Source organism: Notolepis coatsorum (assembly GCF_963971535.1).
Source record: "Notolepis coatsorum genome assembly, chromosome: 13".
Taxonomy (NCBI): Eukaryota; Metazoa; Chordata; class Actinopteri; order Aulopiformes; family Paralepididae; genus Notolepis; species Notolepis coatsorum.
This window is the reverse complement of record NC_140177.1, coordinates 49,317,401-49,332,070: the sequence shown is the minus strand read 5'-3', so window position 1 is coordinate 49,332,070 and position 14,670 is coordinate 49,317,401. Positions and strand designations below refer to the sequence as shown.

Here is a 14,670-nt window from a genome sequence, read left to right as displayed (position 1 = left end):
AGTCCTACCTGAGATGGCGCAGCTGGTGTGGAGGCAGGGGCCGAAAATAAATGCGAAATAGTAGTTTGCAGGCGGTTTTTGCAGAACGCTCAGCATGTGCGACGCGACTGCTCTTTTTTTTTGCAGCGGGGCTTGTAATGGTCTTTGACTGGGACCAACCATCGCGCAAACAGTGGATTGTCGAGCGTGTTCTCATTAAATTGGCACTTAGTTTCCCATATTAACGAGTGCAAATGCTAAACTAAACTAAACGTAAGTATACTGTGACATGCTACAGAAGCTTCAATACACGGGTGCGTTTATGGGGGACCCTGATGTAAACTTGAGTATAGATGTAGCAGTACTGTCTATCTGTATGTCATGTGTGTCATATGATGAATTGAAAATGGGGGACCCTGATGGAACCAAGACGAAAGTCTTTCTCAGGTCTGCATCCTCTTAACAATTGTATGTATCGAGCTGTACTGTACTGTACCCATTCTGCAATCTGTTAATAAACTTTTCAATCAATCAATCAATCACGTTAGCGTTATCGCTTCGCCTTGCTAACGTTAGCTAGACTCCGTTGCTGAAATGGTTCCCCGGCCAACACATTACACAAGGAGTTGTGTTGGTTCCGCCCCATTCCGGTCTGCGTGATTCTACAATGAAAAGTCAAACTTTATCTCCCGTTATAGTTTTCCCCCAGATTTCATAATAAAACATAAGATGACATGGGATTTTATCTTTCCTTTCTATGGCATTTTTAAGACCTCTGAAAATGGATTTAAGACATTTTAAGACAAACTATGGCCTTAATAATTGATAAACAAATGTAAGACCTTTTAAGACTTTTTAAGGATCCGCGGACACCCTGTATGTAATTGTTTTTAGATTATTACCTCTGTTTTAATTTTGAGCTATTTTATTCTTTTTAAAAGATTTTTTTATAATTTGTTTTAATGTTGTTGTTTTTTTTTTTTTTTTCTCCTTTTTCCCGATTTTTTCTCCCATCCCACCCTTCCTGGTTGTTGCGTACTTTCCCCTACTGTTGGTCCGGGAGACCGGAGACTGTCACATGCTTTCCTCCGACGCATGTGCAGCCTGGGGCAGGCCAACCTGGCCGCGCAGGTTCTCACCGGGGAGAGTGTAGCGTGTGGGAGGCCACACTATCTCTCCTCAGTTCCAACCCTCGCTGAGCAGGCGCCCCGACCGAACTGTAGGGGTCGCTGTCCACAACGCCCAGGACCCACCCTTCAGCTTTCCCACCCCCTGATACAGCCAATTGTATCAGTGTGAGAGGCCAGCCAAGCTGATAGCAACGCCGGGAGCTGGATTCGAACAGGCGAATCCTAGTGTCTCCCGGTGTTGGTGACGAACGTAATCTCTGTGCGCCACCTGCCCCACCCCCTTTTTTAATGTATTTTAAAATGTGCTCTCAATTATTCTGATTGTCTGATGTCTTTATATTTATGAACACACTGTGACACTTGTGTATGTAACATCTCGACGGCACTGTAAATGAGTTTAATTACTCAGTGTATTATCGAGTATAAATAAAGATTGAATTGAATTGAACTGAACTTGAGAAGATGAGGCATTGAGGTGTTAGGGTTTTGCATGAACAGTATTACGTCGTCCGCATATAAACTAATTTTATGTTGTGTGCCCTTGATTGCGATTGGTTCTATGGATTGGGATTGTCTTATATATTGTGCTAAAGGCTCTAATGATAAATCGAATAGTCCGGGACTAAGAGGGCAACCCTGTCTAGAAGAGCGTGATACCGGAAAGATTTCGGAGGTGATTATACCTGTTGTAATCATGGCCGATGGGTCTTTGTATAATACTTTAATCATATCAATGAATCCTTTTCCTAACCCCATCCTTTCTAATACTGCCCATAGATAGGACCATTCCAACCTATCAAAAGCTTTCATCGCATCCAGGGACAGCATCGCCTTAGGTGTGGTCTCATCCTTGCTGGCATCTAGTACATGTAGTAACCGTCTTATATTATCCGTGATCAAGCGGCCTCTTATGAAGCCAGTCTGATCAGGATGAACTAAAGACGTCATATGTTTTTGAAGTCTGATGGCTAATACCTTGGAGTACAGCTTGATATCGGTTCCGAGGAGGCTTAAGGGTCTATAACTACCGCAATCGGTGGGGTTTTTGTCTTTTTTAAGGAGGACTGTTATGAGTGCAATATTGTCGTTCTTATGGAAGTTCCCCTCCTTGATTGAATATAAAATCATATTAAGTAATAGGGGTCCAATTACGTCCCAACATGAGAGGTACATTTCTGGTGGGATACCGTCTCTTCCAGGGGCCCTGCCACTTTGCATTTCAGATATGGCCTCCCTAAGTTCATCTAGTGTGATGGGTGTTTCTAACTGTTTAGCGTCATCCTCTGATAGTTTAGGGAGGTTAATTTGATTAAGATATGTGTAAATTTTTTTTTGATAGAAAGGTCGTTTCTGATTTATACAAGTTGGAGTAGATCTCTTTGAATGTCTCGTTGATTTTTTTAGGGTCTGTAACAAGTCCTTGTTGTGCTTTAATGGTAGTTATATCTGCAAATTTTGCGTTGACTCTTAACCGCATAGCTAGTAGGTGACTTGGTTTAGAACCATGAAAGTAGTGCTGTTGTCTTGTGCTACGTATTTGTACTTCAGATTGTTGTTTATAAATGGCAAAATACTCTTGAATTTGTGAATGCACCAACTTTTCCATGATTTTGCTCAAGACAGGTAAAATACTTATAGGTCTAGAATTTCCCTCATTAAAAGCAGCTTTGGTATCCTTAGGTAAAAGAAAAACCTTAGCCTCCTTCCACATCTTTGGAAATAGACCCACATCCAAACATCTATTCATAATATGACATATAGGAGATGCTATAATACCAGCAGTCATTCTCAGCACTTTACTATCCAGGTTATCTAGGCCTGCTAACTTACTATCAGGAAGAGAGCGGAGTAAAGGAATGTGAATCACTACCCACTTTCAAAACCACTCTCAAAGAGCACCTACGGGAGACTGCAATTCGAAACTGGCCCCTGTAAATGTACAGTAAATGTCCTAACCCAATAATACACAAGACCCTCTTCTTGGGACCAAGTAAGGTTGTCGATATTCCAATGTACAGTTTTGCTTGTACAGTTGTACAGTTTCCCCCACCCTGCCTACCCAACCCCCCCCCCACCCACCCAACCACCTCCAATGTACAGTTCCCCCACCCCACCTACCCAACCTCCTCCAATGTACAGTTTCTACATCAAATGTATATACTCTCTTTTTTAGACTCTTTTTGTATCACAAAGTCTTTCTCTGGTCTGCATCCCCTTAACAATTGTGTGTATTGAGCTGTACTGTATTGTACCCATTCTGCAATCTGTTAATAAAGTTTTCAATCAATCAATCAAAACGCATAGAACGCATATTTACAACCTCTCCTCTCCTCTCTTCTCTGTATAGATGTAGCAGTACTGTCTATCTGTATGTCATGTATGTCATATATGTTATGATGAATTGAAAATGGGGGACCCTGATGTAAACAAGACGAAAGTCTTTCTCTGGTCTGCATCCCCTTAACAATAGACCTATCTCAAACCCTGCCCCTTTTCTTGATCCTCCAATCACAGCTGTCGCTTACCTCGGCGAGGAAGTCCGAGGTAAGCGACAGCTGTGATTGGAGGATCAAGAAAAGAGGGCAGGGTTTGAGATAGGTCCATTGTGTGTATTGAGCTGTACTGTATTGTACCCATTCTGCAATCTGTTAATAAAGTTTTCAATCAAATCAATCAAAACTCTGCTCCACACCTAAAGTTCTGAGCGCACTCAGAGTTTTAGCCACGGACATAACCTATAGGTTCGGAAATACCGGATCTGTCACCTGTCATCTCTCTCTGAAAGGAGAGAGCATATGGATCAGCGGCATATATATATCAGTATACTGCGCGATTGGTTCTTGACAAGCGCGCAGCCAGTCGTTCAGTATTGACAAAGCCTACTTTGCTGGAACGATTTATTTCGCACTATACAGTACGTATACGTATAATAAGTACAAGTATAAGTCTTTATTTGTCATCAGATTAACACACACACATGTGATGAGCGACCCACAGGAACACACACACACATGCACTGAGTTGCAAGTCGTGAGACGTGTGTGTGTGTGTCATTTTGAGATCAGTCGCAAATTGCTTCCTGTTGAATATATCAGACAGGGATCAGATGCCGAACCACGGCTGTTTTACACACGCCTCATTCGCCTTATAAGGAGATGGTGGGCGTGTCTGTATGCAAATGAATTTTTGCGCAAACACGCTTTTGAGTTTAAGAATGAGTGGGATTCATCATGCAAATCTCCTGGGTAAGCACAGATTTCGACGTTAAGAACGGCTTGATGAATGTGGCGGTGGCTTTTCTTATTGTTCTCTTAACAGACAGGTAAGCAAGAATATAAGAAAAATAATAAGAGAGTATTGTTGAATGAGGCCCAATGCCTCTACTCTACTGCTCTGGCTCCCAGGTAGTTTGAGTAAGAAAACAACAAGTAAATGCCGTCTATATTCATTCTAGATGCAGGGAAGGAAGCGGTTTATGTAACCTATTATGTACAGTCTATAACACAACTGCGAGGTTTCTCACTCTAAGCAACCCATCATAATGTGGTACGTGAAAGATAATTGTGGGATTTTGCGTCACTGTTTAGGTCTTGTGTTCACAGCCCGTGCATCTAACTGTGCACCCTGTTATAAGGTTCTGAATGGAAAGACTTTAAACAGTCTGACCAAATAACTGACCATGTCTCTTTCCCTCTCTTAAGCCCAATAGGGACGTTGGTTTGTGGTCTCACCAACCGGCATTTAAAACATACAGGATGAAAAATAAAAATCATTATGCTGAATCGCGGTTTGGAATGGAAATAACGTTTATACTCTCCATCCTGGTTTTCGTGTGGACAGCTTATTTTCTTAAAAACGTATTGTTATGATGACATAAGTTTAACACATGCCTCGGTAATAACACATACGAGAACCTAATCATCAAACTACGTGTTACCAAATTCATACCCTAGTTTATAGTAACAATAGTCACTATTTGTGGCAAGTGTCTGTAATTTTCTGCACGTAGACATAACATTTGTATGGCCTGTCCTATGCAGGGCAAATCTACAGGTGACAATGGGTGAAGTGTTATGTCTATTGATGCAGTAGCATCCAGATTCATAGACCAAAGTTAGAGCACTGTTGCAAAAAAAAGACATTAAATCACAATATTATTCTTACTTTTGGCAGTATAATACATTTTGCAATCTTTCGTTTTTTTCCCAATACAAATTAAACTGTGGTATGATGTTTTTGGATGTCACTGGCTATTCTCATCCAATTTGATACTGTTGCAATGTGCACTTTTCTGATCATATTTATCGGATAATAATAATAAGTATATATATATATATTATTTATTTTTATAAAATATCATTGGCAACCCTACATGGCCCTTACCTGTCTGAGCTCCTGGGCCTCAACCTGACTGACAGCTGGCTGGAGGACGTGCACCTGCACCTGGGAGAGCTCCCCAGCTGGGACCTCCACTGTGACTTCTGTCTCCTGGCATCTCTGCAGCAAACCTGACTCCATGGGTGGAGAGGGGGTGAAAAGAAAAAAGCTGAAATGGCCCACCTTGGAGCACATGTGCTGCGTATGAGGTAGTTGGACAAAAAACTAGCAGTACAGAAACTGGGATGACTTGACTTTCACCAAAACACATTTCCATCGAGCAGAGACGCCCCACAACCTAACACAACAATCATGTGTATTGAATGTGTTATATCCAACATTTGACGTATGCTTAGATTAGAGCTGTAATGGAGCTTACAATAACCTTACATTACAACCCAGTGCAACTAGATTGTTACATAGGGTACTTGGTGAAATGCAGTGCTAAAAACAGACCTTTACTGCCACATGGTGGTGGAATCCACAACATAGAGCTGTGCTGTAATTACCAATATTTTGGTAAAGGGTTTCTCTGCAGCATTGTGGAATTTCCTTTCAATGCCTTTTGTTAACACCTCCCTCCCCCTGTATCCTCCTATCCTCGCCCCTCACCGGGTCATCCCGCCACCTTTTCTCCCAGATAGCTGTGCGTGGCACAGCGGAACAACAACACAATCATCAAATTTGCTGATGATACAGCAGTGGTGGGCCTGATCTCTGCCAACGACGAGAGGGCCTACCTGGAAGAGGTAGAGAATCTGTCACAGTGGTGTCAGGAGAACTGCCTCTCCCTGAACGTCAGCAAAACAAAAGAGATGATTGTGGACTTCAGGAGGTCGGGGGTCAAGGACTACAGCCCCCTCAGCATCGACAGGGCACCGGTTGAGAGAGTGAACAGTTTCAAGTACCTCAGAGCCCACATATCCGAGGACTTGACATGGACCACACACATTGACAGTGTTGTGAAGAAGGCACGACAACGCCTCTACTTCCTCAGGCGCCTAAGGAAGTTCCAAGTCAGTCAGAAGATCCTTAGGAACTTCTACTCATGTACAATAGAGAGCATCCTGACTGGCAACATCACCTCCTGGTTTGGGAATAGCACTGCACAAGACCGTAGCAGACTACAAAGAGTGACACGTTCAGCCGAACGCACAATTGGAGGGGGGCTTCCCACCCTCCAGAACATTTACAACAAGCGGTGCAGGGGGAAGGCGTTCAAGGACTCCAGCCACCCGAACAACTGCCTCTTTGAACTGCTGCGGTCAGGCAAGCGATACCGGAGTCTTAAGGCGAGCACAGAAAGACTCAGAAGAAGCTTCTATCCCCAGGCCATCAGGCTGCTCAATGAACAATAAACACTATGCAACAACCATCAAATGCACACAGCACACACACCCACACGCACACACTCACTTAAACAAACAACACACTGCAGCACCCACACTCCACACTTTAGATCACACAAACACACTTTATATTTATTGATAAAGGATTTGCACTACAACTCGTACACCTACTGTAAATTGTACCTAAATTGTACCGCATCCCATTTCTGCTTTGCACTATATAGTATTGTATATTAGTACACTGCATAGTATATTGTTATATGGTAACTCAGTTACGTCTATTCTGCATCGAACATATGTCTATACTGAACACTGTGACCTCATTTTTTACTTCTAATTTACATGCTATACTATGTTATTTTATTTCATACTTATCTGGTCTTGCACAGTCTCTGGAGCGTAACAGTAAGAAGCATTTTGTATAAAAGTATTCTGTACTTCTGTATGACAACTATTAAAGAAACTTGAAGTGGGTGCTTGACCCAGTCTCCTGGCCAGAGAAAGTCAAGTCCTCTACTGAACTCCTAACCTAAATTGTATTTGATTAGCCATGTTCTATCAATAAATGAGTATCAACCATGAAGATCTGACCACATGATTATTGGAACATGATTAACCTCTCCGGTTCAAATAAATTGCACAATATTCTGTGGTCTGAACAAAGGAGTCTAGTCTGTTAATTGTTGAAAACCAATTATTAAGGAAATCTTGAGTTTAGCTCCCAGAAGTGAACACCTACAAACAATGGGCTCATCTTGAAGTAACGCAGACAATATATTTTACATTGCTTATAAGATTTACAAATTTTTTTTTTTTAATTACAGATCACAATCCTGCCTCGGCTGGTTGCGTGCACACAGAGCAATGTTGGTAAACAATAAACCTATTGTAGCCTAAAGACGGTTACTTACCGGGTGCTACGGTCCAGACAGGCCCTTAGTTACAGTGATAACCAGCACCCACGGAACTGTCCTTTAGGTGTGTTTATTTGGAATGGGCAGAGATGATGTACGCATTTCAGCTGAAACATGTCGTCACTGCCTCTTCCAAATAAACATACCTAAAAAGACAGTTCTGTGGGTGCTGGTTATTTCTATAACTGTTTATTTGGAACAGGCAGAGACAACAAACACATTTCAGCTGAAACGCGTACATCATCTCTGCCCGTTCCAAATAAACGTATCTAAAGGACATTTCTGTGTGTGCTGGTTATTTTAACTAAACAATAAACACATATAAAAGGAAGCAATAAACAAACAAACAAACAAACAAACAAACACCCTTACTGTAAATATACCTTCCTCACCTTGGTTCCATACTGAACTCTCTGTGTGACATGGAGATGTGGCTGGCGTCGTCTTGAAGGCAGTGTACTCACAGGTGTACTCCACCTTCTTCTTATACTGCATCTCCAGCACAGACATCGCCTCTGGCATCTTGGCGGAGAGAAGACGGTAGCAGATGTCCGGCCTCCCGATGAACCGCTGTCTGACACTGATCTCGTACGGATTGTGCACCCTGATGTCGTCAACCTCGCTCCGTTCGAAGCGGTGGATGAGCTGGCAGTTGGTGTCTCGCACCTCCAGCGACGACACCAGCACCAACAGGCACCCGGGTTTCAGGTCCGAGTCCCCGCCTTTGGACACCACAGCCGGGATGCCGGTGATCACCTTGTTCCGACCCGTCCCCTTGCCGACGGCGGAAGCGGCAGCTTTGGCGGCATGTTCGGCCTTGGCCTCCTGCTGACATCGCCAGGGGAGTTTACCAAACGGCCACCAGGGGGGAGACTCCAGCTCTGACAGAAGCCTGAAAACAGAGGAGATAGGAGTGACAAGAACCCACACTATTGTCTGATTGTCACCATTTTACATTAGGTTTCATTTGTATGGCAGCTACAGGATCTTAATAACGTACAGCACAGTGGCATAAACCTAGGATATTCATAAAAATCTAAATTAAACACTCATGCTAAGTGAAATCAACCCTGAAAATGTTATTAAATGCCATTACTTGTCTGCCACGCCCAAATCAGAGTCAATCTTTTCCAGTCCCTGCATCATGTTATCAAACTGCTCTCCCTGGTGGTTGAGGACTCTGCCTGTGTCCTCCAGCCTTCTCTGTGCCCCAGCCACCAGGCTGATCAGCTCCCTGCCTTTGGACGGCTGGGCCTCGGCCCCCTGGACCTCTGTGGTGGGGGACAGCAGACGTTCTCTCCAGAAATGCTCCAAGACATTGTAGACCACCACCCTGTTGGGCTTCAGGGAACCGAACCAGTGCTTCACGTTGCCCTGTTCCAGCACAGTGAGGGTGCTGAAGATGAAGCTGGACGACTCCATCTTGATCTCCATGATCCGGGAGAGGCGGAAGCTGGCCAGGCTCTCCTTATCATTCTGGTCCGAGGTGAATCGCAGTGTGGTGCGGGTGATGGACAGGATGCCATTTTCCCAGCATTTCTCATTGTTGATGTAGTAGGAGCCAGGCCAGCTGTGGATGGGAATGTCCCGACTCATTCTGGAGGATGGTGGAGATGCTGCACACCTAACGTTAAGAGAAGGAACACGAACACATCATCTGAATAATTTAATGAAAACGTATGCAAATGCTTCATTGGTGTTAACTTCATCCTCATCTGAGAGTTGACAGCATGCGTTCGGCTCTGTATTTACTATGTAGCAAGTTATGACGTTAACGTTACCTACTAACGCAAAGGTCATCCAAATCAAAGTGCGAATTGGAAAACGATCCAGGCAGTTGGTGGGCTGAGGCAAGGCGAGGTATGTCAGTTAAAATGTCAACGTAGCTAGCTGGAAACCCGTAGCGTTATACGAGCCCGTTATTATATGAAACGTTTCATATAAGTTTCTCATGCTGCCATTCAAAATGTATTCCGTTTAGCTAGTGTCGACATATGTACATACAAATATAACTGCATTGGTTAATTCAGACGAACGACGCCTTACAAAGTCATCACAGCAGTGTTGTTTATTACGGAAGTGAACATGGCCACGTGACACGTCCAGCAGTGTTTACGGTCCGACTGGGAACTGGTCCTACCTAGCTAGCTAATTTGACATGGTTTTGTAAATATAAACTGCGTGTTACTCTTTAATCCAAAACAATAAAATGTGTTGTCACAGTAAATGAAAGTGTCATTGTGTGTAATGTTGTGTTTAAAATAAATGTTTTCGAGTATGTGCAGCGTTCTTTTGTATTCCCAATCCCCTCCAGCTTCGCGATGGAGCCGGATGGAGCAAGCGTGTTCTGTTGTCAGAAAATAAAACGTTGCTTGTTTAGCTTTAGCATAGTCCTTGAGCTCGCTTAAATAAAGGACAGGCACAATGCCATTTATCAACATTAACGCGGTTACTTATATAAGCTAACGTTAGTTTTTAGCAACATTTCTAGATTACTATTCAGTGACAGCGTAGCTAACTAGCTAGCTGAAGGTTTGTTTACCATCATCATCATCATCATGGACAGGGAGTCATATCATAACTGCTGCAGTCTCGTCAAAATACCAAGGCAATCATATGAGCAATTTTGGTCTTCACACTTTGTGGACTACATCGAGAAGGAGTTGAGTTATTCTAAATTCTTTAAAAAGTACCTGCTTCCCAACCATCCATGTATGTTTTCAAGAAGGTTCACCGAGGACTGGAAATGCAGGAAACAGTGGGTAACAGAAGAGGGGAAACCAAATTTCCAAAAACTGTTGCAAGAATTTGGTAATTAATGTTTATTACCAATGCATTAACTACTACTCGTCAGCGTGAACACACTACTAATAAGCAAAGGTTCAGTGCACCTGTTTTATTGCTATTGAAATGTGTAATTTCCCTTGCAGATGAGACTCCAGTTCCTGTTGCAAATTGTAATGCAAAGGAATACAATGCAAATCCCAAGCAAATGATGCCTTTTAAGGAATTTATCCACTACTGGAGGGAATACATCCAGAATGGACACTCGTCACCAAAAGGATGTCTCTATCTGAAAGACTGGCACATGCTAAGGTTTGATTGAAAACGTTATTAACAGATTGCAGAATGGGTACAATACGGCTCAATACAAACAACTGCTAAGAGGATGAAGACCAGAAAAATACTTTCTTTCATCTGTTTACATTTGGGTCCTCCATTTCAATTCATCAAGACATACAAGATATACAAATATACAGTACTGTGTAAGAAAAAGAGATACAAAAATATATACATCCAAAGGGGGAGAAACTGTACAGATTGGGGGGTCTCAAATTAATATGAACTGAACCTTACTTTTTGTGAAATGCCTTTTGGAAATGCAGTTATTCATGCTCACACAGTGCTAATGCTGAGATGTGTAGTAATACGCCATGCTGTTTCCCATAGGGACTTCCCGGAAAACAATATTTACGCCACACCAGTGTTCTTTTCATCTGATTGGCTCAATGAATATTGGGATACGCTGGAGGTTGACGACTATCGGTTTGTCTACATGGGACCCAAAGGCTCATGGTAAGTCAGCAACACAGATTATAAATGGTACAACTATATCCCAATACATATTTTTCTTTAATATGATCTGCCCTTCATTGTTCTAGGACCCCGTTCCATGCTGACGTGTTCCGCTCCTACAGCTGGTCTGCAAACATCTGCGGTAGGAAGAAGTGGCTCCTGTATCCGCCTGGCCAGGAGGAGCTTTTAAGAGACAACCACGGCAACCTCGCCTACGATGTAACCGCACCCGATCTCCGGGACAAAGTGTTGTTTCCACGTGCTGATGAAGCCTGTCAACCTCTTGAGATCATTCAAGAGGCGGGTGAAATCATATTTGTGCCCAGCGGGTGGCACCATCAGGTTTATAATCTGGTAAGATCTATAGGAAGGTAACCACTTTGATTGATTGATTGAAAAACTTTATTAACAGATTGCAGAATGGGTACAATACAGTAGCCTACAGCTCAATACTAACAACTGCTAAGAGGATGAAGACCAGAAAAATACTTTAGTCTTGTTTACATTTGGGTCCTCCATTTTCAATTCATCAAGACATACAAATAAGTATAACACATTTATGACATACAACACATACAAATATACGGTACTGTGAAAGACAAAGAGATCATGAAAAAATATACATCCGAAGGGGAAGAAACTGTACATTGAACACTTCACTTGTACACTTCACAGTGTTTGAACTTCTATGACAAATTACCATTAACATGTATTCATTAATTTCATTAACCTTTATTTAACCAGGTAAATACCATTGAGATTATAATATATTTTCCGAGAGTGACCTGGCCAAGAATGGCAGCAGTACAGAAGTTTCATACAGTACACACACACAGACACACACATTAAAAACAGATCAGCTCAAAAGTGCTTAACAGTAAAGGTGCAGGGAAGCCATGTTATCCTATTTCAATTAAAACAATTACAAACAGAGTCCGTTTATATAGCTTGAGTGACTAGATCCTGGAGTTTAAGTTAATTTAGCAAACTATTCCATACAGATGGTGCCGAAAACACGAAGGCCTTATTTCCTAATTCAGACCGAACTCATAAGTATAATAGAATAATAGTACTAATAGTATAATACAGTAGAAAGCAAAGGTTATCTGATACATTTTGAATCGTTTATTAGTTTAGTTGGGTAAATGGACCTAAGCCGGACAAAATAAAGTTAGCCTAAATGCGTGAAACAGAAATAATATAGTTTTAAACACAAATTTGCACTTGAACAAATGTCTCCCAAAACTAGAATTTAGAATGGGACTATGTGTTGTCAACAAAAGGCTTTCTGGAGCCGCTCCACTGACTAGGCCAGCGTTGTGGGCAGTACTCCGGGTGTTTCCTCGAATATGGGTACATTTACTAGTATATGACTGTTGGCACTACAACAAAGAACAGTTTGTTTAGATGTAACTTTCAAACCGATGAGTACAAAAGTTAGCTTAGTGACTCCCAATTCATTGCATTGCAGCAAAATGTTTGATAATGGCATCAGATGATTTTTTTTCTTGCATTATAACTGTAGGGGAGTTTTTTTTTTGTGTTTTATTTATGCAATCTATCAATCTTGATACAGTGACTTTCCTCAACCTATTTTGCAGGAGGACACAATCTCCATTAATCATAACTGGCTGAATGGCTGCAACGTCGACATAATGTGGCAGTTCCTTCAAAATGAGCTGTCTGCTGTCCAACGGGAGATAGAGGAATGGAGAAACACCATGGACTCATGGCATCAGCACTGCCAGGTACTGTAAGGAAAACACAGTCGGTAGTGATGCACCGATGTGAAAATTGTGGCCGATACCGATAACCGATATTAATATTGCTGTTCTGGCCGATACCGATATTTACCGATGTCGATATCTCTGTATAGAAAACACTTTTTTATGATAATCAAATAAAGAGCTATTTTCCAAAACGCATAATTTTTTTACCTTTGTAACTTATTTTCAGAAATGACTGATATTTTGAAACTATTTAAGGCCAAAACATGTAAAAAGAAAAAAGAAAAAGATAAAAAAAAAAAAATTAATATCGGCCCTATCTTGATATCGGTCCGATACCGATGTGTAAAAAAACGGCCATATCGGCCGATATTATATCGGCGGCCGATATATCGTGCATCACTAACAGTCGGTCTACACGCCGTCTTAAAAACATGCTGTTCTTAATATGTACTGTGTTTTGACGTTTTTGTGCTCCTTTCCCAGGTCATTATGAAGTCTTGCTCTGGTATCGACTATGGAGAATTTGCCTCGTTCCTGAAAATCATCGCCGACAACCGCATATCTTTCCTGAGCTCTTGCTCCTCTGGGAACTCCTCCAACTACCCGAGGCATCTCTCTGAGACCCTCGCCACGCTCGGACCTCATCACGCTGCCTTTGACCTCCAGAGGGTTGCGCATATTCTCCAATGCCTTCTCTGCAATGAGGACTTTAAGAGACTGGATCATTCAACACTGAGCTCACAACCCGAAAGCCTGTTGCAGAAAATTCGAGAGACCATACACTCCACTAGAGGGCAGCACCTCCCTTACCAGGAATAGGCTTACTTTTATTATCCCCCTAGTTCTGTGTTTTCACAATGTGTCGTGCAATTCCCACCAATACGGGTCAAATGCCTTCATCACAGCTCATTGGCCACAGTTGTCATTTAATGATAATCATATTTGATTACAAATTACCTGCCGTTTGCCCACCAAGATGTCTGCAGTCAAATACTATGAATAAGTATCTTGGTTAAAAAAAGAAGAAAAAAACGTATCCTGGTGTAGTTTTGAATTAATAAGTGTGCCAATTTGTATGTTGTGAATAAGATGTTGATAAAGTTAAAGGGGCACTGATTTATTCTGCACATAATCTAACACATCCCAAAACTAAACAATTTTGCACATTCATTTAGAGTTATTGAGAGTGAATGAGTTTGAATATGGCCACCAGTGATGTCATTGGGGAAATGTAATCCTTGTGTTGTGTTAATTACAGCTCCATGAAATGACGTAGATGGAAAGATAGCAATACCTTGTCTTATAGGGATTGCTACCATATAATTTCATTGAGCTGTAATTAACACAACCCAATGATTCAATGTCCCCGATGACATCACTGGTGGTCATAATATTCAAACTCAACTGTTCAAACGGTTTTGATTTTTTGGAGTGCGTGTGTGAGATTATGTGCAAAATAAATCAGCAGTGTTTTTTTGGTGAAGTGCCCCTTTAATACTACCCATACAGTCCTATCTTCTGTTTGTGAACTCTTGCAATTTCTAATGTGGCTGTGAATGTCTGGAATTCATATTTGCACTTGAAAATATAAAAATGAAAACAACCAAAACTTGGG

At 41.9% G+C, this 14,670-nt stretch overlaps 2 protein-coding genes across 2 annotated transcripts in view; one reads left to right on the top strand and one right to left on the bottom strand.

Annotated features, from left to right (window-relative positions):
• Positions 1-9,805, bottom strand: part of snap47 (synaptosome associated protein 47) — a 29,114-nt gene extending 19,309 nt beyond the window's left edge. Inside the window, exons 1-4 of the mRNA XM_084327551.1 lie at positions 9,531-9,805; positions 8,846-9,373; positions 8,142-8,641; positions 5,493-5,617 (exon numbers count right to left, since the gene is read on the bottom strand). Of these exons, the coding sequence (XP_084183677.1) occupies positions 5,493-5,617; positions 8,142-8,641; positions 8,846-9,345 (1,125 nt within the window). The 5' untranslated portion in view covers positions 9,346-9,373; positions 9,531-9,805. The remainder of the gene's footprint in view (positions 1-5,492; positions 5,618-8,141; positions 8,642-8,845; positions 9,374-9,530) is intronic.
• Positions 9,806-10,107: 302 nt separating this feature from the next.
• On the top strand, positions 10,108-14,647 carry jmjd4 (jumonji domain containing 4). Its single transcript, XM_084327184.1, has 6 exons — positions 10,108-10,560; positions 10,680-10,845; positions 11,200-11,325; positions 11,412-11,679; positions 12,927-13,073; positions 13,539-14,647. The coding sequence occupies exons 1-6, from the start codon at positions 10,308-10,310 to the stop codon at positions 13,872-13,874; spliced, it is 1,296 nt and encodes a 431-aa protein (XP_084183310.1). The 5' UTR covers positions 10,108-10,307; the 3' UTR covers positions 13,875-14,647.
• The last annotated feature ends 23 nt before the right edge of the window (positions 14,648-14,670 follow it).

Coding starts and splice junctions, on each gene's coding strand:
- jmjd4 (XM_084327184.1), top strand. CDS start 10,308: ATGGACAGGGAGTCATATCATAACTGCTGCAGTCTCGTCAAAATACCA. Junction 10,561..10,679: donor AAAACTGTTGCAAGAATTTG/GTAATTAATGTT, acceptor TTTCCCTTGCAG/ATGAGACTCCAGTTCCTGTT. Junction 11,326..11,411: donor ATGGGACCCAAAGGCTCATG/GTAAGTCAGCAA, acceptor TCATTGTTCTAG/GACCCCGTTCCATGCTGACG.